The 23,027-nt window shown below is 42.9% G+C and overlaps 1 protein-coding gene across 2 annotated transcripts; it reads left to right on the top strand.

Annotated features, from left to right (window-relative positions):
• The first annotated feature begins 4,331 nt into the window (after nucleotides 1–4,331).
• On the top strand, nucleotides 4,332–20,375 carry LOC119163768 (Na(+)/citrate cotransporter). Of its 2 annotated transcripts, XM_075888959.1 has the most exons (13): nucleotides 4,333–4,641; nucleotides 6,603–6,752; nucleotides 7,052–7,167; nucleotides 7,578–7,744; nucleotides 8,778–8,847; nucleotides 9,835–10,023; nucleotides 10,847–10,969; nucleotides 11,985–12,062; nucleotides 12,941–13,045; nucleotides 14,255–14,435; nucleotides 18,351–18,512; nucleotides 19,403–19,540; nucleotides 19,910–20,375. In XM_075888959.1, exons 1-13 carry the CDS (start codon nucleotides 4,531–4,533, stop codon nucleotides 20,093–20,095), a joined length of 1,776 nt encoding a protein of 591 aa, XP_075745074.1. In that variant the 5' UTR covers nucleotides 4,333–4,530; the 3' UTR covers nucleotides 20,096–20,375. The 2 variants fall into 2 exon arrangements, with proteins under 2 accessions (XP_075745075.1, XP_075745074.1); XM_075888960.1 differs by lacking the exon at nucleotides 10,847–10,969 and having other exon boundaries at nucleotides 4,332–4,641.
• The last annotated feature ends 2,652 nt before the right edge of the window (nucleotides 20,376–23,027 follow it).

The raw sequence follows: 23,027 nt of genomic DNA, 5'->3' as shown, positions 1-23,027 counted from the left end.
CAACGCTTCTCTCGCATTTTTCTCAATCGCTCCTCACATTCTATCTTGCTGCTAGCTTCCCTGCACTCAAACGATGTCCATCCCATGTCACCCATACCCCCTGATCTGGGGTATTCCCGTGTGCTCCCAAAGCAAGTCTACCTATGCCACGCTGTTTAATTTCCAATCTCGCTTGAACTTCTGATTTCATGCACAAGAAGTGATTGCCAAACGTCAAACCCGGGGCCATGACACCTTTCCGAATCCCTCTCACAACGTAATACCTATTGTAGTTCCACAGTGCCCTATGTTTCATTACAGCTGCATTCCTGTTACCCCTAGTCATTACCTATCTTTCGTGCTCCCTTAGGTTCTCAGTCCCGTTATTTATCTATATACCCAAGTATTTGTATTTATCCACACGCGGGAGCATCAGTCAGCGCCACCAGTAGCCATGGCGGCGAGTGTGGAACACTCTTTTGCTGCCTGTTTGGCGTCACGTAGTAACACGTGATCTCATTACGAGCTGGCAGCTGACCAATAATCTCTCACACTTATTATTCGAAGTTCGCAGGTTAGGTTCCTGCCCGTGACAAGTTATCTTTCAGTCAACTTTTCTATCTTCACATTTACATTACGATTACTTCTAAGAGCATCCCCTACGCCATAGCCCCCCGATACTTGACCATGTCTTTACTTTCCTTTACATTAGTGTCTTGTTTTTTTTTTGTTTTGTTTCCCTGGGAGGTTGGCTCATACCCACTCAGGGGGATTGGCCAAGAAAGTGTAGTGCAGTTTTTCTGTGATCATTTTAACTATGTGTAATGAATTGGTATTATAATAAGACTAATGTAAAAATAAAAACAACATAAGGAGAGCAAACGAAAAAAAAATCAAGTTGAGCAATTTTGAGATTTGAGGTGTTATGATTACCACTCAGCTGCGTTTACTTCACTCCGCCCTGGGGAGTAATAAATAATTTTCTTGATTGAAGATCACAAAGCTATACGCTTGTTTGCCTGAATATAATCGCAAACGGCATTGAAAGCATCCCTGTGGCAATGTCCCAAAGCTGAGGCGCCAAAGCTTAGCGCCGTTTCCGCCGTCAATCTAAGGCCTATTTTCCGAAATGGCATAACTAGTAACCTTTTTCTAAGTATCTCGTAGCGGCGACAGTCCGATCACAGTAATACCTCTTCTTTTTTCTCCCGCTGCGCGTGTTCTTCATTGTTCTCTTGGTGCTGCATATTCAATGCGGCAATATTGTGTCTAACAAAAAACGCGAGCCCTAAGCCGTACACTTCTTTATTTCATTGGTATGATTATGAGAAACACTATAGTAGATCGAGGGCTCCGGAAATTTCGACCACCTAAGTTCTTTAACGCGCACCTTAACCTAACTGCATGGGTCTCGCACCCTTGCCTCCATCAAAAATGGGGCCGCCGCATTCGCGATTCAATACCGTTACCTCCGGGTCAGCAACACTAGGCCAAAGGAATACAGGTTCACATGATAATGACACTTACTTGTACCACTATGATTGCACTATTGCTCGATTGTCGCGCAGTGAATGAGTGTGGGCTTGTTACAACAGTACTGAAAGTTGGGCAAGTTGGTACTCATTCATGACTTCTTTGCGCAAACACGTACACGGACACAAGGAAAAGAGGCAAACAAGGAGTTTGCGCCCGTGTTGTTTGCCTCTTTTCCTTGTGTCCGTGTACGTGTTTGCGCAAAAAAGTCATGAGTGGGCTTGTTACTGTGTTTTATCTGATTGCACCAACCTTGTGGTGTCATCTTTTTTTTTGTTTTTTGCTATGAGCTTAGGTGTGTGACGCAGGGTGAACGCACAACATGTGCTGTAAAATCGCCTTAGTGTCTTGGGAGCGCATCCCCCATCTTTCTGTTCGGGATTATTCTTAATGCGAAAGCCTTAGATGCCGAGTCATCAATCGCGCAAATTGAGCATCGGGGTCAACACGAGTGATGCAAAAAAAAAGAAAAAACTTCACGGAATGGCGTCACCTTATGACAACATCGTGACGTCACAGATCGCATTAAAATGTGACGCACCCTGGTGGTGTATTGACATGTCATTGTCGTTTGGTGGTCCGATCACCGAGGTGATGCAAGGTGACGTGCGGAACGCCTGCGATGACTCTGTTCGGGGACAGTGCAAAACGCGTGGAACAAAAAGCTTTTTGAGGGGGTAGGGACGCGGGAGGATAACTACGATCGACATAGAACAAGGAGACAACTTTCTCATTTGAGCCATCTTAGACGAATGCATATGATACCTTTCGAGTCCTTCTGTTTCTGTTGTTTTGTTTTTTCGTAAGCGAATAAACCCGCCTACGGGTTCACGTACGCTCTCCAAGAACATGTCCGTGCCGTGACTCAGCGATTCTGCGCACCTTCATGACTCGTAAAACTTTCCCATAGTTCAATTTCCGCACGTAGTACACATTTATGTGAAGTACAAAGAATACGTGCTCGCCCGAATTGGCGCCTCTGTTTTGTCGTTTGTCCGAAAGGAGATCATCATATCAAAACACCTGTTTCTGACGAAGCGTGGCGCAATCTGGGGCGTCCCGCAAACACGTCAACTTGTGTGCTTAAAAAGGCGTCGCACGATGTTCGCTGCTGTAGTGGTCACGTGTCTTATTTCGCGCACATCGCACCCTCACCGTGTGCCGATATTTATTGAGCGTTGTTACGGCGTACATCCACCAGCCCGCATCTGCGGTCCTCTCAAAGGCAACGTTACAGCCAGGGTGGAAAGAGCCGAGTCTCCCGGCGTTGTGCAATCTGAGCTGCTGTGATCGACTCTTCAGGGTGCACAGGTTGTTCAATAAAGTGACGCCGTGAGTAAATGGGTCCTGCAAAGTGCGTTTCTGTATTGGCTGGATACACTTTAATCCCAGTTAAACAACTAATGTCTTAGCATTATATGCTTCATTAGGCACGACATTCAATTACAGTAAAATTCGTCGATTAATTATTTACAAAGATATCGATAAATCAAATGGTGGTTTAAATATGTAACGAAAATACAAGCGAGTACTATTGAACTTGGTTGGGATTATTAACTGTTTGCCTTCTATGGACTCTCTGGAGCTCGAACTATGGCCTCGCAGCTGCATCACTTTATTTTCGTTTATTATAATTCATATAGGGAATATAAATGAGGTAAATGTTCGGGGAAAGATGAAATTATTAAGCTATAAGAAATCATTCGAACACTGTTTGTCGCTGTAGCCCATTTCGACTAGCGGACTTGCCTTGATTAAGGGGATGTTTTGAGAAACATGATGCAACCAGCGTTCAATGTGGTATTTGGCGTTGCTACAAACTGACTGCCTACAAACTGACCACAAACTGATCTCTAAGTGCCAGTTGTCAGCCTGGGCCCCATACGTCCTCTGTGCCCTTTGTATGCTTGTGTTTACATGCTACTACTACTACTACTACTACTACTACTACTACTACTACTACTACTACTGCTGCTGCTGCTGCTACTACTACTACTACTACTACTACTACTACTACTACTACTACTACTAATAATAATAATAATAATAATAATAATAATAGTAATAATAATAATAATAATAACACGAAGAAGAAGTAGACGATACTCGGACATTACTGCAGCCGCCATGACCGTATTCGCTTAAACCAGTGTTTTGTAGTGTTACGCAAGATCCGATCAAAGAGAGCTGCTAGCCTTCCGATTGGCTGCTATCACAGTCATTGCTTCGCCCTCGCGGTGGGGGAGATAGAATGAACTTTTATTGCGAGCAGGTGCACCGTGCATTCAAGGTAGGCGGCCTCCTTATTCAAAGTATAGTCGCGGGCGTTCCCCATCTCCCGCGCCCGTGGAACTAGGCTTCACCGACTCTTGGCCTGGCAACTTGGCCTCCCGCTGCTCTTGAGTCAGAGTAGCGGTGCCAGGGTTTCGTCTGTATCCCCATACCATACGTCATAGGGTGTGCGGGACATAACAACGGTGAAACTAGGATTTTTTTTTTTAAATAAAGTGCACAGAAGTCCGACAGTTCCCAGAATGATCGATTATGCGATGAACCGTTATCGAATTTTCTGAAACTGTGTAGCTGCGTCGAGCTCTCATCCGAGCGCATTCTATGCATCGTAAGATGTGTTGCCTTCTCGCAGCCAGTTCGTTTCACGTGGTTACATCGTTAAAAAAGAACGCACGTGAAAAGAGAGAGCGAGTGAAGGTCTACACGTGCTGGTATAGGCCACGAGGTTTATCTTCCTACGCGGGTTCATATCAGCATTCGTCACACTCTCTACCTCGGTCACCGTACCTTTCTTCGCGGTTTTTACGGCGCGAAGGCCCGGTTTATCAACATCTGGACCAGCGTATTTCGGCTTCATAACCTAGGGGGAATTTATCGGGAGGTTCTGTTTAGACGGTATACACTTGGTTCTTTCGTGTGCAGTGGGACGGCCACAGTCGAGGCGTTGCTGGAGAGGCAGTCGATCCCAACGTGCGAATAAAGCCCGCCAGAGTGGACCAACCAACGATGATGAACTGGAGGAAGAGTCTACTGCCGGCGGTTCGGCTTTGGAGGAGAATCCTGATGGTCGCCATTCCGCTCTTGCTGCTCCCCCTGTTGTACATGGAGGATCACGTGGTGAGTCGGTTTTTCTTATTGCGTTTACTTGCATGTGTTGCATGTGTCTTGTGTTAACTTTTTTCTTTATTTGGCGACCTTACATAAGAGATATATAAAGAAGCCCGATTGTCCAACCGACTTTCGAGTTGCGTCCCTTGCCTGATGCTCAGTCCTTTCTCAAATGTGGAATTCCCCCCCCTACCTCTCTCCCTCTATACTTTTTCATTTTGAAATATTTCTGAGCTAACCAAAATCACTTTGAGTGTTGCGATCTATCCATGACCCAAATTGTGATGCAAACGTTAAAGAACCCCAGTTGGTCGAGATTTTCAGAGCCCTCCACTACGGCGTCTCTCATAATCATATAGTGGTTTTGGGGCGTTAAACGCCAAATATAATAAATAAATAAATAAATAAATAAATAAATAAATAAATAAATAAATAAATAAATAAATAAATGAAGAAATAAATAAATAATTTCAATTCTGAATTATAAGTGTCCACCTCGTGTTTGTTTAGTAGTAACACGAATCTTTACAACAAAAGCCACATGACTTACTTCAAACCGTAAACCGTACTTCCTGTAACTAACTGCCCAATACTTTACTGTCGCGAAAGTGTGACCGTATTTAAAATGTGATCCGGAAACTGACTGATATTTCCGCCCCAGCTGACGCATTATGACTCCTCCATGGGTTCACGTGATAAAAAAGTCGCAGGTTTTCTACAAATTCGGCAAAGCAATGCCGAAATTTCTCAAAAAAATGGAGCGTTCGTTATCGTTCATTGCCAGCAGCAAAGTCCACGGCGCAATCGCGAGTTCGTGCAGAATGTGCCGTTCTCAAGCGTACGCACACGTGTAAGAGTAGTAAAGTTGTTTTCTATGGGCTTTAGTGTTTGCGAGACAGAGAAGAGAGAAAAAAAAAAAGCATTAAAGAGATAGCAGCACACGTGGAGCGCGCAGCAGCACTCTTCGGGTTTCTTTGTATAGCCACCGAATCGGTACCGCCTACTCAAGCTAAAATAGCTTGAGAAGGGCGACAGAACTACAGTGTTCTAAAGAAATTGTCACAGATATATGTTGGACTCCTTCGGTTACTTGGATAACAGCGTCAAAGACGGTACCAATAAAGAGAAGACACATACGATGCTACTTGATACTGAGTTTATTTGAAGAAAGATTTTGGCTGTTTTAAGCCGTGTACAGAAGCATATCCGCATGCTCGTTGTGAAAAACAAAACTGGTAAAAACGTGAAATTATCAAAACATTGTCTCATACACCCATGTGCGCGAAACGCTGACGTTAAATTTGCCGATTGTCATGAATTTTGACCAAATCGCACAGTCTGACATCTCCTTCAGTTTTCGCCTCTTTGGCATGGTTGTTGTTCTTTATTTTAGTTTTACTTGCGCAAGCCGACAGCCTCAGCCTAAAGCTGTGACACGATCAATGAAAGAATACAGAAAATTCAGAAATTCAGAAAGGGGTTGACAATTATCGCTACTCAGGCATTGCAATCGAGAATAAAATCATGGTATAAAGAATGTTGCCGGTAGGAGCCTTCTTTTCGAAAACATTTCCATACATGTGATTCCTCGTATGCCCACGCTTGTGTAATATTTTTTATACATGTCCGAACAGGGGTGTTATTCCTGAGAAAAAAAAGACAAGCATACTGCACTCTGCCAAACAGTGTTCTGAAAAGAATAAATAAAGCTTTATTCAAGTATACTCAACCTTCAAGATCATTGGTTCAAATCTTTCTTCATACAGCTTTGTCAATGCATTAATTTTATACGCACTCAATCTAAGGGCATTCTATAGGTGAACCAGGCAACAACTGCGCATTCACTACTGAAACAAGTGTACTGTGACTCAAGAGAGGTTTGTAGAAAAAAGTGAACAATAATAAGCTCAATTTGTGTATCTCCACCGTTGTTCAACATCGCCTTTTTTTCCCCTATTCTTGCTTTTTAGAAATCTCGCTGCGCCTACGTAGTCGCCGTTGTGGGACTCTACTGGATCGTGGAGCCGATCCCACTGGGAGCGACGTCCCTCATTCCCATCGTGCTGTTCCCGACGCTCGGAGTACTCACCACGGAAAGAACCTGCCAGCTGTACATGAACGTAAGCTATTGAGAACGCTAGAGAAATGATATGATGTGCCACATTTGAATGGAAGTCAAGGTTTTCCCTTCTGACACTTCATTATGTTATCATCTTCGAAAGACTATAACATTAGGCTGTCTTAACGTTATTGTCGAGTTCTGTACTGTTGAAGACGAAGAAAATCCTATATTGTGGCTCATTACTGGTGCTAGATATTAAATTTGTTTTAATCCTCACACTCGTTTGTACCTGTTAACTTTTTTTTAAAAACAATGACGTGATGTTGTGGCCTGCTTTCTATTTTTTTTTCATTTCAGGACACGAACATTATGTTTGTGGGTACTCTGATCATGGCCATAGCTATAGAGCACTCGCACTTGCACGAAAGAATCGCCCTCAAGACGCTTTGTCTACTCGGAACTGGGATAAATACGTGAGCAAGTCATTTGATTTTTCATAAACTTCCTTACTCTCCTATATCCAGAAATTTATGCATTAAAAAAGCTTTATTTTTTGGTTAGACTTGGTATTATTACTATCTCTATAGTCCCTTTTTTGTGTAAGCCGTGAAGTTGCTGTTATTGTGACGGCTAATTATTTCTCATATGGACATACGAGAGTATTTGACGTTGTCACATATACCATGACATTCTTTGATAGGGGTGCATCACGTGAAAGTAATGCTGACGTAACGAATATCTGAGGACCATTTTACCCTTTTTGGCGTCTTTTAGTCTGGCTAGAAATCTAACTAGATCTGGCTAGAAATCTAACTAGAAGCAATGGAAATGTAGGTTTCATAGTACATGTTCGCCTTATGCGACTCGATTACGAATCGCGCAGGTTGGTGTTCGGGCTCATGTTCATCTCCATGTTCTTATCCATATGGATCAACAACGTCGCCATCACAGCAATGATGATGCCTGTGGTTGACTCATTACTGCAAGAGCTACTGCAGGAGGGCTCAACCAATCTTTCAAAACAGGGCGCACTCATCGAAGAAATAGAAGGTACATGTCGCAGAGTCTTTCATTCGATACGCAAAGCTATAATCTTCTGAATATTGGGGCTTGACTTCCATGCGGGTCCTTTGTGCTTTCAGGGACAGTCTTAGTGAAAGGTCTCGAATTTGTTTCGACACGTAAATGGCTTGCATAACTTGTTGAATATTAAACATACTAGCTAAGAAAAAAACTGTTTTACCCTAAACGTAAAGCTGTGACTGCAGTTACGAATTGAACCAGGATACCCATGCTCGGAAAACTCAGGGGTCCTTTTCGCATTAGCCTAAGGTGACTGGAAGGTGAAAGTCATTTTTTTTGTTTTGTTTTAGTCGATGTATCGATCATGCCCGTCGCTCCTCCGAATGCTTTCTGAACATAACATAGTTTCACACTGCCTCCAGGATTAGGGGAATTGAACGATGTTTGTACTTCACCTGATCTTGCAATGCCTCGATAGAGAAAATAATAAAATTTATTTAATGGTTGCGTGAAGGGGCGAGGAAATTGAAAAGTGACTTTGTCTCTTACGAAAGGTGTGATGACACTGAGAATTTTTTAAATAAACTGAATAATTGCTAAAGTTCACATCTATCGAATAAAACCCGACTAAAGGTCCAGATACATTCAATAAAACGATCTAAAAGTGAAGTTTGCAGAGTTCCAGTAACTGAAGTACTGAGCACCAGGAGGCAAAATCTACTGCCGATTTCAGAGACTGATTTTAGTCGAGGTAGAATAAAAAATGGTTCACATGAAATTTATGTTCAGGGTAGTCAAAATTAATATACTGTGGCTTTATGAATCGAGAAGCGTTAAGGGTACGGCAGAGTGATATTTAGCGCATGCAAACAAGCCGACCATTATACAATGATCAACTCTGGATCAGTATCTTTTAAAAATAATGGTTAAAACATCACGTTATGATTTCTTGATACCAACGGGAAAGCAGCCAATATGCTCTGCGACAAGAGGTCAACAATACTTTTATTAATTTCATGTCCACAACTTCTGTTGCAAATTTTCCTGTCACTGACCGAAGGTCTGACTGAACTACACGGCAAGAGTGCCATCGCCAGCGAAAACGCCATCATGTTCTCCAACCAAAGCAGGTGCGTCATATGTTTTGTTTATAGTTATTTAATTAAGGGAACTTAGCTGCGGGATCACATCGCCCCCATCATCGTGTTTGCACATCTGTTCGCAGTTTGTGAGTGATATAATATAGCGTCCTCCTAATTGCTTCGCTAGCTGTTGCGAAATGGTGTAATAATAGTCACGGCCTATAGCTTATTGCGAATGTTCACACTGGCACGCAGCAGTGCCATGCTCAGAAGCGATTGCCACGTATCATTTGTATCATACGGAACCTGAATGTAAATGTATTTATGAAGTTATCGGGTGGCATAACATTATTTCGCCGATATGGCTAGTAAAGGGGCCCTTCAACCCCTTTTGAGCATGGTAAAAAAATGTTGCCCATCTTTCGTTTATTTATTTATTTATTTATTTAGTTCTTTATTTATTTATTTATAGAGTACTGCTACCCTCTAGATGAGGGTGTAAGTAGAAGTGAGTATTATGAAGCGCATAACGAAATTTACATACGTAAAGAATCAAGATAATACAATCATGTGCCATGTCACGTGAATCTAGAAGAAAAAGAAAGGAAAAAATCATGAGAATAAAAATACAAAATATATGCACAAAGCTATCAAAGGTATGCGTAAACTGATTGCTAAACATAAAAAAAAACCTTACAATTTATTCTCCCTTAAAAAAAATCAAGACACCACAAAAATTTTGCGGCAACTGACGAAAACAAAAACTCGATAGAAGAAACAATAGACGTGCGAGCTGTATGAATAAGCTTTCAAACAATAATGACTGCAATTGATTGTCAGAGTGATTACAAGTGAGATGCATCAAACTGATTTAAAACTCCATAACGCTGCCTAATGGAAGGTACCAATCACAAATCATCGCCCTGTGTAATAATAAAACATTGAAATATATAAATCACAGTTCGCTCGCGCATACATAGTATGTAGATTCATAATCTGGCTCAATGCTTAATCTGGCTTAATTCTTAATTCCAGCGAGAAGTCAGCAGTTCTCGTGTTGCCGATCACTACACGCGCCAAGGAAAGGCGAAGCGAAGAAGAGCCCCAGAAGCGGCGTATTCGAGTGCTGCTCTACCTGAGCGTCATCTACGGAGCTAACACGGGCGCAATCACAACCATCACTAGTGCTGCCTCCAACATCGTCTTCAAGTTCGTCATCGAGGAGTGAGTGTATACATTTGCCAAGCGGGCGACCCACGTCATGGCCTCCCGATATTCGTGTTATCAAATGGGGCGCATGACGTTTAATCCCGTACATATAATGATGCTATATAATTTTACATTATACAACAATGGAATCCTATATATATATTTTAATCAGTCATACAGGGAAGGACAATCCTTAATACATTGCCTCGCGTGCTCGCACTTCACCAGAATGAGAGCGCAGATTACCCAGATTTGTAAGGATAAGTACGTTTTCTCCACTCTACTAATTACCACCTCATATGATCCCATCGTCATCATGACCACCGCTGCTTATTAGAGTTGTATCGACTGCATATAGTTGTTACTGTATATACTACAGGTTATGCAGTAACTCTACTCCTTATCATGCACGAGCGCTATATTTCGCTCGCCTGAACACATACTAGCAATGGAAGGGCCCTGAATGATAAAGTTTTATCATTTCACTCGTGGGCACGAATACTTTTGTAAACAATATCTAGATTTTTCTTAAGCTTTATTCGCCACTCGTGCTGAACTCATAGCGTCAAAGATGTTTGTGCTCCAATGTTACGTTTAAGTGCCTTCGCTACTTGTACTTGTATTTTGCGTGCATTATAATAATGTATTTACAATTTCTACGTACATGGTCGAGCGTGGTGAACTTGAGCGTGTATCCCGTATTTATTCATTCATGTTCTGATTTTTTATTTTATTTTCTGAAATTATGCGCAAGAAACCACTTCTGTAGCAAGGTATTGCATGCCGTCAGCTATACGAGGCAGCACAAAGGAAGAGTATTTTCAATCTTCTACTGCAGCTTATACGAAGAACGGGCCCCTGTGGACTACGCACTGTGGCTATTCTTCGCCCTGCCAGCCACCATTATCAGCACCATTATTATTTACTTTACCATAATTCCGGTTTTCTTTCGGTGTAGAAGGTGAGTTTGGAAAAATGGCAGTTGCTGGTTTAGTGAGTAGGACTGATCACAGGTGAAAGTATGAAAGGAGAGTAAGCGAGTGAGTGAGTGAGCGAGCGAGCGAGTGAGTGTGACAATGGTGTCTCATCCCATGAATAAATGTTACAACAAAATTTGTTGTACAGTTTCGTATGAATGTGTAACAATGTACAAACGTCAATCTATGTGGTACATCAGCCTTGAGACACCTCAATGATGGACAACTTTTGATACGGAAATGCGCGTGTTTGCGAGACCCCGTCAAACGAGAAGAGTAGGCAAGCCGGTGCACCGAGAGAGAGAGAGGTAGACAGAGAGAGAATAAAGTGAGAGAAAGGCAGGGAGGTCAACCAAAAATTGCAGCATGCGGTTGGCACCCGTTGCTTAGACTTTGTGCTTTAGGTCTAAACGTACATGTCTTGGCTCGCAGCTACACTGTTGCTGCTTCCATATCTTTTCATATCATCAGTAAATAAACCAATTTCTTTGTAGTGATACATTTGATTATGCTCACGAAAAAAAAATTAAAATTATCTAAAATGAGTTAAGAAATCATGATCTTGTAGGCCGAATGCAAAGAACTAAACACTCTTATACCGAATACACATAAATGGGGCCACTACGCATATTTAGCGAAGATAAACTGATAATAAATAAAGAGAATCATTCAAGTACACCATGAAATTTGTGACATAGCACAATAGATCTGTTTGTCATGTTCGGGCCTTACTATCATAGCGTCGTAATTATTGTTAAGATAAAGGCTTTATGAGAGCAGTAGCGATGCCTAATTTATTCTCTTGACACACATTAGTTGAAACTATAGGTCTGTTATGTGCATTAAGTGGTGGGAAGTGCTATGTGAGATTTTTAGAAAAATGACTGATTCCTACGTTGACTTTTCGGTTGTTCTTATGCAGAACATTTCCTTTAGATGTTACACATGACGCCTCTCATCTGATCTGAGTGTATTTGAATGTCATTTGGGATGATGCAGACCGAATCTTGACAAAGAAAGCAGCAGCTCTGCCATGCAAGCCATTCGTCGCAACTACGAGGCACTCGAACCGATCAGGTAGGCCAGCGATTGTGTGAAGCAAGGCTTTTCGGTGGACTTCAAATGTGTCCATTATCTACAACTGAGCAAGAGCTCCGTTTTGCTAGCGAAAGAGGACCTTCCTTTTTGTGTAACTATTAAGTAACGGAAGTAATGTACAGCAACCTCGGAAGAGAACAGTGCTTCGAGATAGGTAATAGCGCACTTGAAGTTGTAAAAGACCATGTCTACTTAGGACAGGTAATAACCGTGGAGCCGAACCACGAGACTGAAGTAACTAGAAGAATAAGAATGGGATGGAGCACATTTCGCAAGCACTCTCAAATTATGACAGGTAGATTGCCACTATCCCTCAAGAGGAAGGTATATAACAGCTCTATCTTGCCGGTACTTAGCTACGGAACAGAAACCTGGAGACTTACAATGAGGGTTCAGCTTGAATTGAGGACGACGCAGCGAGAAATGGAAAGAAAAATGGTAGGTGTAACCTTAAAAGACAAGAAGAGAGCAGAGTGAATTGGGGAACAAACCGGGGTCAAGGATGTCATAGTTGAAATCAAGAAGAAGAAATGGGCATGGGCCGGGCATGTAGCACGTAGACAGGATAACCGCTGGTCATTAAGGGTAACTAACTGGATTCCTAGAGAAGGCAGGCGGGTTAGGGGGAGACAGATGGTTAGGTGGGCAGATGAGATTAAGAAGTTTGTGGGTATAAATTGGCAGCAGCAAGCACAGGACCGAGTTGACTGGCGGAACATGGGAGAGGCCTTTGTCCTGCAGTGGACGTAGTCAGGCTGATGATGATGATGATGATGATGATGATGATGATGATGATGATGATGAAGTAACGCTTTTGATAGCACCAATAAAATCGATTTTATCTCTTCATGTCACAGATTCCACGAGGTGGCCGTCTCTCTGCTCTTCACGCTGCTGGTCTTTCTCTGGCTGTTCCGAGACCCCATGTTCGCTCGAGGGTGGGCGACCTTATTTGGATCCATGTGAGTAAAATACTACCGGTAACTTGCGACACTGTTGCGCAGCTATAGTAATAAGTTTAAGCACCAAAACGTATCGAAGTGTAGTCCGGTGCTCTATTCTTACTAGTACATTTTGCGAAAACTCATATTGTACGCAGCAGTAGAATTCACTTTCATGTTTCTGTGCACCTCGAGACAAATGCACTGCGGCATTTTTAGAAATATCACCTCATACCACTGTTGCGCTCGTCCACTCTTGGCTTCTATTTCTCCTTAACCTCTCTGCGGCGTGTGGGGTAGCAAACTGTAGTTTGCAATACTGGATGACCTCCCGCTTTCTCTCAACTTTTACCTCTCCCTAATTTCTCTGGGAGCTTAGCAAGAAGCACACTGAAACTAACTGAGGCTAAAGTTGGAAAAGCAAGAAGCTTTGTAGTAGAACATGATGATGATGATATGTGGGGTTTAACGTCCCAAAACCACCATATGATTATGAGAGACGCCGTAGTGGAGGGCTCCGGAAATTTCGACCACCTGGGGTTCTTTAACGTGCACCCAAATCTGAGCACACGGGCCTACAACTTTTCCGCCTCCATCGGAAATGCAGCCGCCGCAGCCGGGATTCGAGCCCGCGACCTGCGGGTCAGCAGCCGAGTACCTTGGCCACTAGACCACCACGGCGGGGTGCTTTGTAGTAGAACAAATAAGAGCACTAGATGCATGAGAGACAATGAATATTCAATGCACACGTGAAAGTAGGAGGAATAGTTTCAAAGTAGTACCCGCACAAAGTTCTTGAGTTTTCCGCAACACAGGCGAAAAGTTTAATATAGCATTAATTTGTAGACGGTAATAATATTTGTTCACATTGCACGCGTAGTCCAATAATCCTCGTGAATTGTGCACTACATGATAGTTTAACGCATCTATAACCTAGCATAATAAGTCATTCCTTCTTTTCTATCTCTTCACCCTCTCGTTAGGGGGCAGGCCATGGCTGGAAGGCGCTCCGTGTAAAAGTTTGCATTTACCTGCCCCACCCAGCACGATGCCAAACATACCCCCTTTTCTGCTTTTTCTGTTCTGTACAATTATTATTATTACAAATTCCAGCCTACAGGTTTTTTATAGGCATTCTGGAAAGAAATAACAGTGACGACCGTCCTTCTTGTGGTCTCATTTATATTTTTTTCATTCGCAATTCAAACTTTAATGTGGTGAAATGTGCAGGAAACCAAAAGACGCGACTGCTGTCATGATTCCGGTAATCCTGTTGTTCATGATTCCCTCCCGACCGACCGAGGGAGCGAGGAGTCCTGGACTGGTCACTTGGCCAGTGGTGCAGGCGAAGCTACAGTGGAGCGTCATTCTGCTCATAGGCAGTGGCTTCGCCGTCGCTGAAGCCATGAGGGTAAAACCAACATAAGCACACAACGGGACCTGACAACATTTTCCCCAAGTAATCACGAAATGGCCTTACTATCAGAGCTTACTGCTTCACTAATCGGCTGCCGCAAAAAATGTTTAGAATGCTGAAGTATATATTCCCGAGATTTGATGCACGCTCTAAACGCTTTCTCTTCTTTCGTCCCACTGAGTGAGCCGAAAGCTACACAGGAGAAGCAGAGGGGTAGGGGGGATGAAAGGAAAGATTTTATCTTGTTTTTTTTTTTTTTGAACGCCTGTGCTGCCAACGTATAAGCATCGCGCGCGGCTCATCTGTTCACGCCGCGCCGGATATTTCGCGACACATTGCGGTGGCCGCGGTAACTATGCAGGCCGCGATATCTAAAACAGCCGATATCTGTGTCCTTTCAGTATGTGACGCAGCTGAGTTGGATACATGGCGTCGTTTGTCAAGATAAGAGAAAGCGATAACTATATATCATCATCATCATCAGCCTGACTACGTCCACTGCAGGACAAAGGCCTCTCCCATGTTCCGCCAGTTAACCCGGTCCTGTGCTTGCTGCTGCCAATTTATACCCGCAAACTTCTTAATCTCATCTGCCCACCTAACCTTCTGTCTCCCCCTAACCCGCTTCCCTTCTCTGGGAATCCAGTCAGTTACCCTTAATGACCAGCGGTTATCCTGTCTACGCGCTACATGCCCTGCCCATGTCCATTTCTTCATCTTGATTTCAGCTATGATATCCTTAACCCCCGTTTGTTCCCTAATCCACTCTGCTCTCTTCTTGTCTCTTAAGGTTACACCTACCATTTTTCTTTCCATTGGTCGCTGCGTCGTCCTCAATTTAAGCTGAACCCTCTTTGTAAGTCTCCAGGTTTCTGCTCCGTAGCTAAGTACCGGCAAGATACAGCTGTTATATACCTTCCTCTTGAGGGATAGTGGCAATCTACCTGTCATAATTTGAGAGTGCTTGCCGAATGTGCTCCACCCCATTCTTATTCTTCTAGTTACTTCAATCTCGTGGTTCGGCTCTGCGGTTATTACCTGCCCTAAGTAGACATAGTCTTTTACAACTTCAAGTGCACTATTACCTATCTCGAAGCGCTGCTCCTTGCCGAGGTTGTTGTACATTACTTTCGTTTTCTGCAGATTAATTTTAAGACCCACCTTTCTGCTCTCCTTGTCTAACTCCGTAATCATGAGTTGCAATTCGTCCCCCGAGTTACTCAGCAATGCAATGTCATCGGCGAAGCGCAGGTTACTAAGGTATTCTCCATTGACTCTTATCCCTAACTGCTCCCATTCTAGGCTTCTGAAAACCTCGTGTAAGCACGCGGTAAATAGCATTGGGGAAATAGTGTCCCCCTGCCTTACACCCTTCTTGATTGGTATTCTGTTGCTTTCTTTGAGAAGCACTATGGTAGCAGTTGATCCCCTGTAGATTTCTTCCAGAATGTTTATATATACTTCATCTACGCCCTGATTCCGCAGTGTTTGCATGACGGCTGATATTTCTACTGAATCAAACGCCTTCTCGTAATCTATGAAGGCTATGTATAGTGGTTGGTTATACTCTGAGCATTTCTCTATTACCTGATTGATAGTATGAATGGGGTCAATTGTTGAGTAGCCTGTTCGAAATCCTGCTTGTTCCTTTGGTTGATTGAATTCTAATGTTTTCTTTACTCTGTTAGCAATTACCTTTGTAAATAGCTTGTATACTACAGAGAGCAAGCTGATCGGCCTGTAATTCTTCAAGTCCTTGTCATCTCCTTTCTTATGTATTAAGATGATGTTAGCGTTCTTCCAAGACTCTGGTACTCTTCCCGTCAGGAGACACCTCGTAAACAGGGTGGCTAGTTTTTCTAACACAATCTGTCCTCCATCTTTCAGCAAATCTGATGTTACCTGATCCTCACCAGCAGCTTTGCCCCTTTGCATGCTCTCCAAAGCTTTTCTCACTTCTTCTATCGTTACTGGTGGGGTGTAATCTGGGTTACTGCTAGTTCTTATAGTATTAAGGTCGTGGTTGTCTCGGCTACTGTACAGATCTCTGTAAAACTCCTCCGCTATTTTAACTATCCTATCCATATTGGTAGTTATTTTGCCTTCTTTGTCCCTTAGTGCATACATCCGACTTTTGCCTATCCCAAGTTTCCTCTTCAACCAACCAGTGAGGAAACCAACCTTAGCGTAGATACAATGAATGATAATCTGACGAGTATCATTACGGAGTGTGCAGTGGAAGTTGGAGGCCGGGTAGTTAGACAGGACACTGGCAAGCTTTCCCAAGAAACGAAGAACCTAATTAAGAAGCGTCAAATCATGAAAGTGTCAAGTACAACAGACAAAATAGAACTGGCAGAGCTTTCGAAGTTGATTAATGGACGTAAGGTATGCGATGTAAGAAGGTATAACATGGAGAGAATTGAACACGTTCTGAAAAACGGAGGAAGTGTCAAAGCATTGAAGAGGAAACTTGGGATAACTATATATACCTAACATCTAAAGGGGCCCTTCAACATTTTTTTCTAACGAGGTCAGAAAACGCTACCTATTGGTAGTCGACGCTCCTAAAAACACGTGTGCCCAGAAGTTACAATCAATTTTCATGGTCAGCTTGAAATCATGCCCTCTGCTTTTTCTACAAATGATGCCATTTACCCATATTCACGACCATTGGCTGATTTGAGCGTCGTAAGCTGCGAAGTTACGTCGGCCGCCACGTGCCCGCGCTCGCGATCACACTTGAAATAAGCCACACGTTTGATGAAAAAAGGAAGGAAAAAATGCCCTCAAGGTCATAACACGGGAAGATGTAACTTCCTTCCCCATGTCGACTCTCCCTGTTTTGTTTCCAGCGCGACCGTCGAGACGAGAGAAGAGAGAAAGCAGTTGGAGCGTGCGACGAATTTCTAACTCCACCCGTACAGGACGGATTCCAAGAATTATTGCGGTGGTCAGTTCATGTTGCAATAAACTTCTTTAATGAAGTCACGCTATGTTTAATTGAAAAAAAATATCGCATGGCCCCTTTAACTTTGATTGCAATTTCCCTGCCACGCGCCACGTCATAACGTTTAGCTCACACTATCGCAAAAGCCTCGAGTACCGATCGGCAGCATTTTCCGATTATGCTCAAAAAGTATCGTAGGGCACCTTTTAAGAAAACGCATATTTTGTGGAAACTTGTCTGAGAGACTTTTGAAACCTGCATTTCAGTAATCGCCATTATATCTCTGCACCACTGCACCACCGATCTACAATAACAGATTACTGACATTGCTCTTACGCTCTAAAAAACAATGGTGTAGCTGGGGGCTAGTTCTGACACGCAACAATAATCGTTATCTGACTTGCTCGCGTTTTCTTTCTTCAAAACCCGGCGCAGGCCACTTTCTTGTCAAGAATGGCTTGTCACGCTGAAAACGCGCGCGCCTTTTGTGACCGGGAACAGCCGTAACCATGGTGATAACGTGAGAAAAATACACGAAGTAGATGACGATTGTTGTAGCATGACAGAAATACTCCCCAAATACTCGCTCTTTTCTTCGAGTGTACGAGACATATCACTGAAAGAAACCTTCACACAATGTCCTTGCACTCGCCTTTCTTCAAAATATATCCAGTGGCTTGCCGATATTGTATTCAATCAACTAAGACCCACTCTTGTATTTTATTGGTGTTTTAATCTTGGCCTGTATGCAGTCTTTATGATTTACCCTCACTTTCCTCACTTGCGAATCTGATTATGTTGCTAAATTTTGTATGTAATTATTCTGTCATCTCCTGTTTCACCAAACTCAGCTGTAATTTCCGTAGCCCTCCACTACGACGTCCCTCATGGTCATATAGTTGTTTTGTGACATTGACCACCAACATATGTTCTTATATATTTTCCGTTATTCTTCGCAGGTCTCTGGTCTTTCCTTGCTGCTCGGCCAGCAACTGGGTCACATGTCCCATCTGCCTGCAGGCGTTCTCATGATGTGCCTCAGCATCTTGTGCTCCTTCATGTCAGAGCTCGTCAGCAACGCCGGCACCGTCACGGTTCTGCTGCCCGTATTCGCAGCTTTGGTGAGCACGTGTGAACAGCGCCAATTCCGTGCTTTATCGTGCAGCATGCATCGCTATAGACTGTTCAAGGCCTTGGTGGTGTTCTCTGTCTCTTTGCTGAGTATTTGAGTCTTTTAAGCTGCAATTGTGCCGCATGTCACGTAACACTGGCCATCTTTCGAAAATAATACCAACAGCAAGGAAGAGGAGACAACGGGGTTTTTGTCAGAGTGCAGAAAGCCATCTAGTGCAGCAAATGCATTTTTTCATAGACCGAAAATGTTTGCTGGCTTCACGATCTATAAGAGGCGACGTTCTGTAGAGCTTCCTAAGCGCAGACCGAGAGGAACTTGTATAGCATTTTTCAATTTACGAAGTTGCATATGCACGGATTAAGACAGCTGCAAAAATAAGCTGAGTTTTGTCATGAAATGGAAGCGTGTGAGAGCTAAAAATATATTTCACGTATCGTGATAGACCTGTTGTGTGCCGACATAAAGGCAGTTTACGAAGTCTGATGGTGGTGGTCGTAAATGTTTTTACTCGAATACTGGCTAGGAAATTGCTGTCAACTCCATTTTTTTGAAAGATGAAGTCCAAGCGAAACTCTGTCTTGAGCGGCAGGGCAAAAATAGGCTATAGAAGTGCACAGAATGTTGGATTCGAGAATAGAGAAACGTCACTGATCGCAACTATAGACAAAGTCTAAACGTAGATTTCGGCGAAAGTGCGATTCCTTACTCTGTAGTGTGACAAAACCTGTTTCACTGTACAAAGACCATTTTATAGGCTATGGTCACGGTAACCATTTTCTTTCGAGGTACCAGCGGAAAAATTCAAGAGTGAATTATAGTCTATGATTCATGTAATCTTCACGATAACGCTGTTTCTTTTTATTACTGTTCTTCAAGGCTGAAGACCTGCACGTAAATCCGCTACTCTTAATGATACCGGCGACCCTCACCAGCAATTTTGCCTTCATGCTGCCAGTGGGTACTCCGGCGAATGCCATTGTTTACGAGCACGCAGGGCTGAAGGTATCCGATCTGGTGAGTTCACCTCATAATTGATTAATTGATATGTGGGGTTTAACGTCCCAAAACCACTATATGATTATGAGAGACGCCGTAGTGGAGGGCTCCGGAAATTTAGACCACCTGGGGTTCTTTAACGTGCACCCAAATCTGAGCACATGAGTTGACCTCATAAAACGGAAATGCTGAATTAGCGGAACCCACACATACGGGGCATGACGGTAACGGCGAAAGCCCGTCCCGAGTGTCCATGTAATTGATATCACAATAAAGTAGACCATGAGGAAATAAGAGACCGGCGTTTCAATATCAATGTACAGGTAGAAAGATCCGTGATATGTGGGTTTGTCAAACCTTTAATGTAGAGTATCTCTACTCTTGCAGGTACTCCCAGGGATTCTGGTGAAAACCATCACAATCTTCACCACAGTGGCCGTGACTTTCGTGCTCGGCGACCCGATCTTTGGCATGTTCAGCGAAGCGGACTGGTTGCCACCCGCCGTTGAGGTCAAACTCAACAGCACCGCATCACACGTTAGCCGTTTGGCGCGCAGCATGTCGTTGTTATGACTGTGACAACAAGATGCACACGAAAAGACGTGTGTTACCAACAGTGTTTCCAGCGAGGACGCTCGTCCGAAGTGCAAGGCAAACTCTACATGAGCAAACCAGAACCTCGCACCAACGCGAAGCTGCGGTGACACTGATCCAGAAATCGGCGAACCCGCGTAATTATGTATATAGTCGGTCAAAGTGTGCCCGTTCGTGCGTTACGCAACACGCCGTGAGCGTACGCTGTAAATAAAAAAAAAATCCGGAGATTAAAGCCAAGAAACCTACAGTAGAAATGGGGAAGCCTCTTTCGTGGTTGTCTTTTCGTCAGGTACAGTACCTTTGCGCCGTTTAACAATTACATGCTCCCACCTGTTTAACCAAACTGTTTAACCCACCTGTTTAACAATTACATGCTCACTTCCTTCCTATAGCTGCAAAGTCGCGAAACGCCTCGTGATCTTGGAGGCTCTCTATCTGACGATACAGGCAGCTTACCGACATTGCCTATGCCTTGAGGTGCCAAATATGTTTTCAGTCCGAGAGATAACTCTCGACTCAGAGCTTTCATGCTTTTCCGTGGCATGCCAAAATTTAGCTGGCACCTACCGGTTGAGGAAAACATCGCCTGCTAAGGTGACGTCATCTGGTAATGAGAATATGCCACATTCCTCGTCACGTGTGGCAGAGGTTATGGGTTCGGTTCCTGCAGGCGACTTGCTCCCCCACCCTCTTCCATTTTTTTTTCTTTACCTTAAAATTGTACTGCACTTAATTAAAAAATTGCGACTAACGCCAAACAATATTTTCGTTGGCTTCATTATCTCTTGGCGTCCTATGGCTAACGGCTTAACTAGATTGTGAACTTTTACGTACAAGAAACAGGCTACAAGTATAAGCATGCTGTAGTGAGATACTCCACACTAATTTTCAACGCATGAGTTATCTGAAGGTCTGAAACCACGTTAGAAATTTTTGACTGTTCTGTTTTGCTGTTGAGAGGTTGATGTTCATATTACCGCTACTCTACATCAATAAGTTTTGCAGTGAAAAAAATAATAATAATGAGCGGTACTTAAAATGAACATTCTGCAAAAATAAAAGAAAACATAATATCACACTGAGAAAAGTTGAAATATTATGTAAATGTACATTTTGCTTGCAGCGGTTCTCACTGTCATAGAACATTCACACGCAAACCTTTCTACTCGAAGCATAAGTACTACGACATCATTTCAGATATCTCAACCCTTAGCTGTATGTCAAAAGCCCTCACCCAGTCCAGTCTTCATTAACAAGTCTTCGAGGAACGTATTCGCCTTTTTCTGAAGATGCACCTCAGCCAATGATCCAAGTAATTTCTTTAATGTAAAAGGCCGTCTGTCCAAACTTGCTATAGTTTCTTCTTTAATATTTGTCTTTAATTTGTGTTGTTTACACACCCCCCAAAAAATATAGCGAACATATTCATCTGCATGACCACAGTGGCATTGCGGTGAGTTGGATCGATGTATTTTGTGCAAGCGAATGTTTGTGTTTGCTACTTCCAGTCGAAGTTCGTAGATAAACATTTCAAAGTGTCTTCGGAGATCTGTCGCTATTGAAAATTTTCCGTGTGGGTCAACTTCAAAAATTAATGATTTCTTTGACTTAGGGCAATCAAAGCACTTCTCCATAGAACAGTGGTTAGCTCCTTGCGTTACAAAACTTTGAATCTTCGCCACAAACATAGGTATTCCGCAATCCCGTCCTTCGTTCGACGCTTTCTTGGCGAGGCTGTCTGCCTCTTTATTACCCCTTAGTTCAATGTGGCTGGGTATCTATCGGAATAGGAGGTTGAAGTGGAGTGTTCTATTTCAGAGCCATGTCAGTGCGTTAAGCTGATTTGGAAAAAGACCTTGTGCAGGCATCATCTCGGCCGAGAAGTGGCACTAAGAGTTGTAATACTGCGTGACACTCTGAAGAGCAGAATCACCCCTGAAGTGAGTAAAGGCATTGGCAACGTGAGCCCGCCGCGCCATCTCGCCCCTAATAACGAAAACGTGCTAAAGTATCAAAGCTTTGAGGAGCACTGAACGGTACATTATGTATATAAATGGCTTGCCGTTAGCATTCTAAACAATGTACGCTCCGTGGCGTAGTGATTAGCGCCACGCGCTGTGAAGCGAGAGGTTGTTAATTCAATCCCGCACGAAAAATACTTGCCTTAAAGTTTTTTTCTTTGCAATCTCTTAGTATATTCTCAACGTCACTTCCGTGACAGAAGTACGTCATGGAGACTTGGTGAACCCCGGCCCCGGCACAAAACACTTTCCTGCTAAAGAGTATATATATATATATATATATATATATATATATATATATATATATATATATATATATATATATATATATATATATATATATATATATATATATATATATATATATATATGAGATCTAACAGACAGTAATGCCAAGGAATGTACAGGGGAAGTTATTAGAACCAATGGAATGTAAATAAGAAGAAAGAAAAGTGGATGAAAAAATAACCAGCCATGAGCAGGTTCGCTCCCGGCTGGTTATTTTTTCATCCACTTTTCTTTTTTCTTATTTACATTCCATTGGTTCGAATAACTTCCCATGTACATTCCTTGGCATTACTGTCTGTTAGATCTCATTAATATTGTGTTAAAACACGGAAAAACGAGCCCTTAGGTATACACTTCTTTCCCTTATATTATATATATATATATATATATATATATATATATATATATATATATATATATATATATATATATATATATATATATATTGTGATGAGCGAGATGCGTCAGATGCTACTCGTTTCGTTGCCGGATCCACCATTTCCTGCCCTGTTTTCTAAAATGTGGTGAGACAAAGGAAAGCGTTCTGGGATCAACCTGCGACCATGTCGATCCAGTCGGGGCCGCCCGCCAGAACCATC

This window comes from Rhipicephalus microplus, chromosome 3 (genome assembly GCF_043290135.1).
Source record: "Rhipicephalus microplus isolate Deutch F79 chromosome 3, USDA_Rmic, whole genome shotgun sequence".
Taxonomy (NCBI): Eukaryota; Metazoa; Arthropoda; class Arachnida; order Ixodida; family Ixodidae; genus Rhipicephalus; species Rhipicephalus microplus.
The sequence above is the reverse complement of the archived record's forward strand: the minus strand, read 5'-3'. Positions and strand labels throughout refer to the sequence as shown.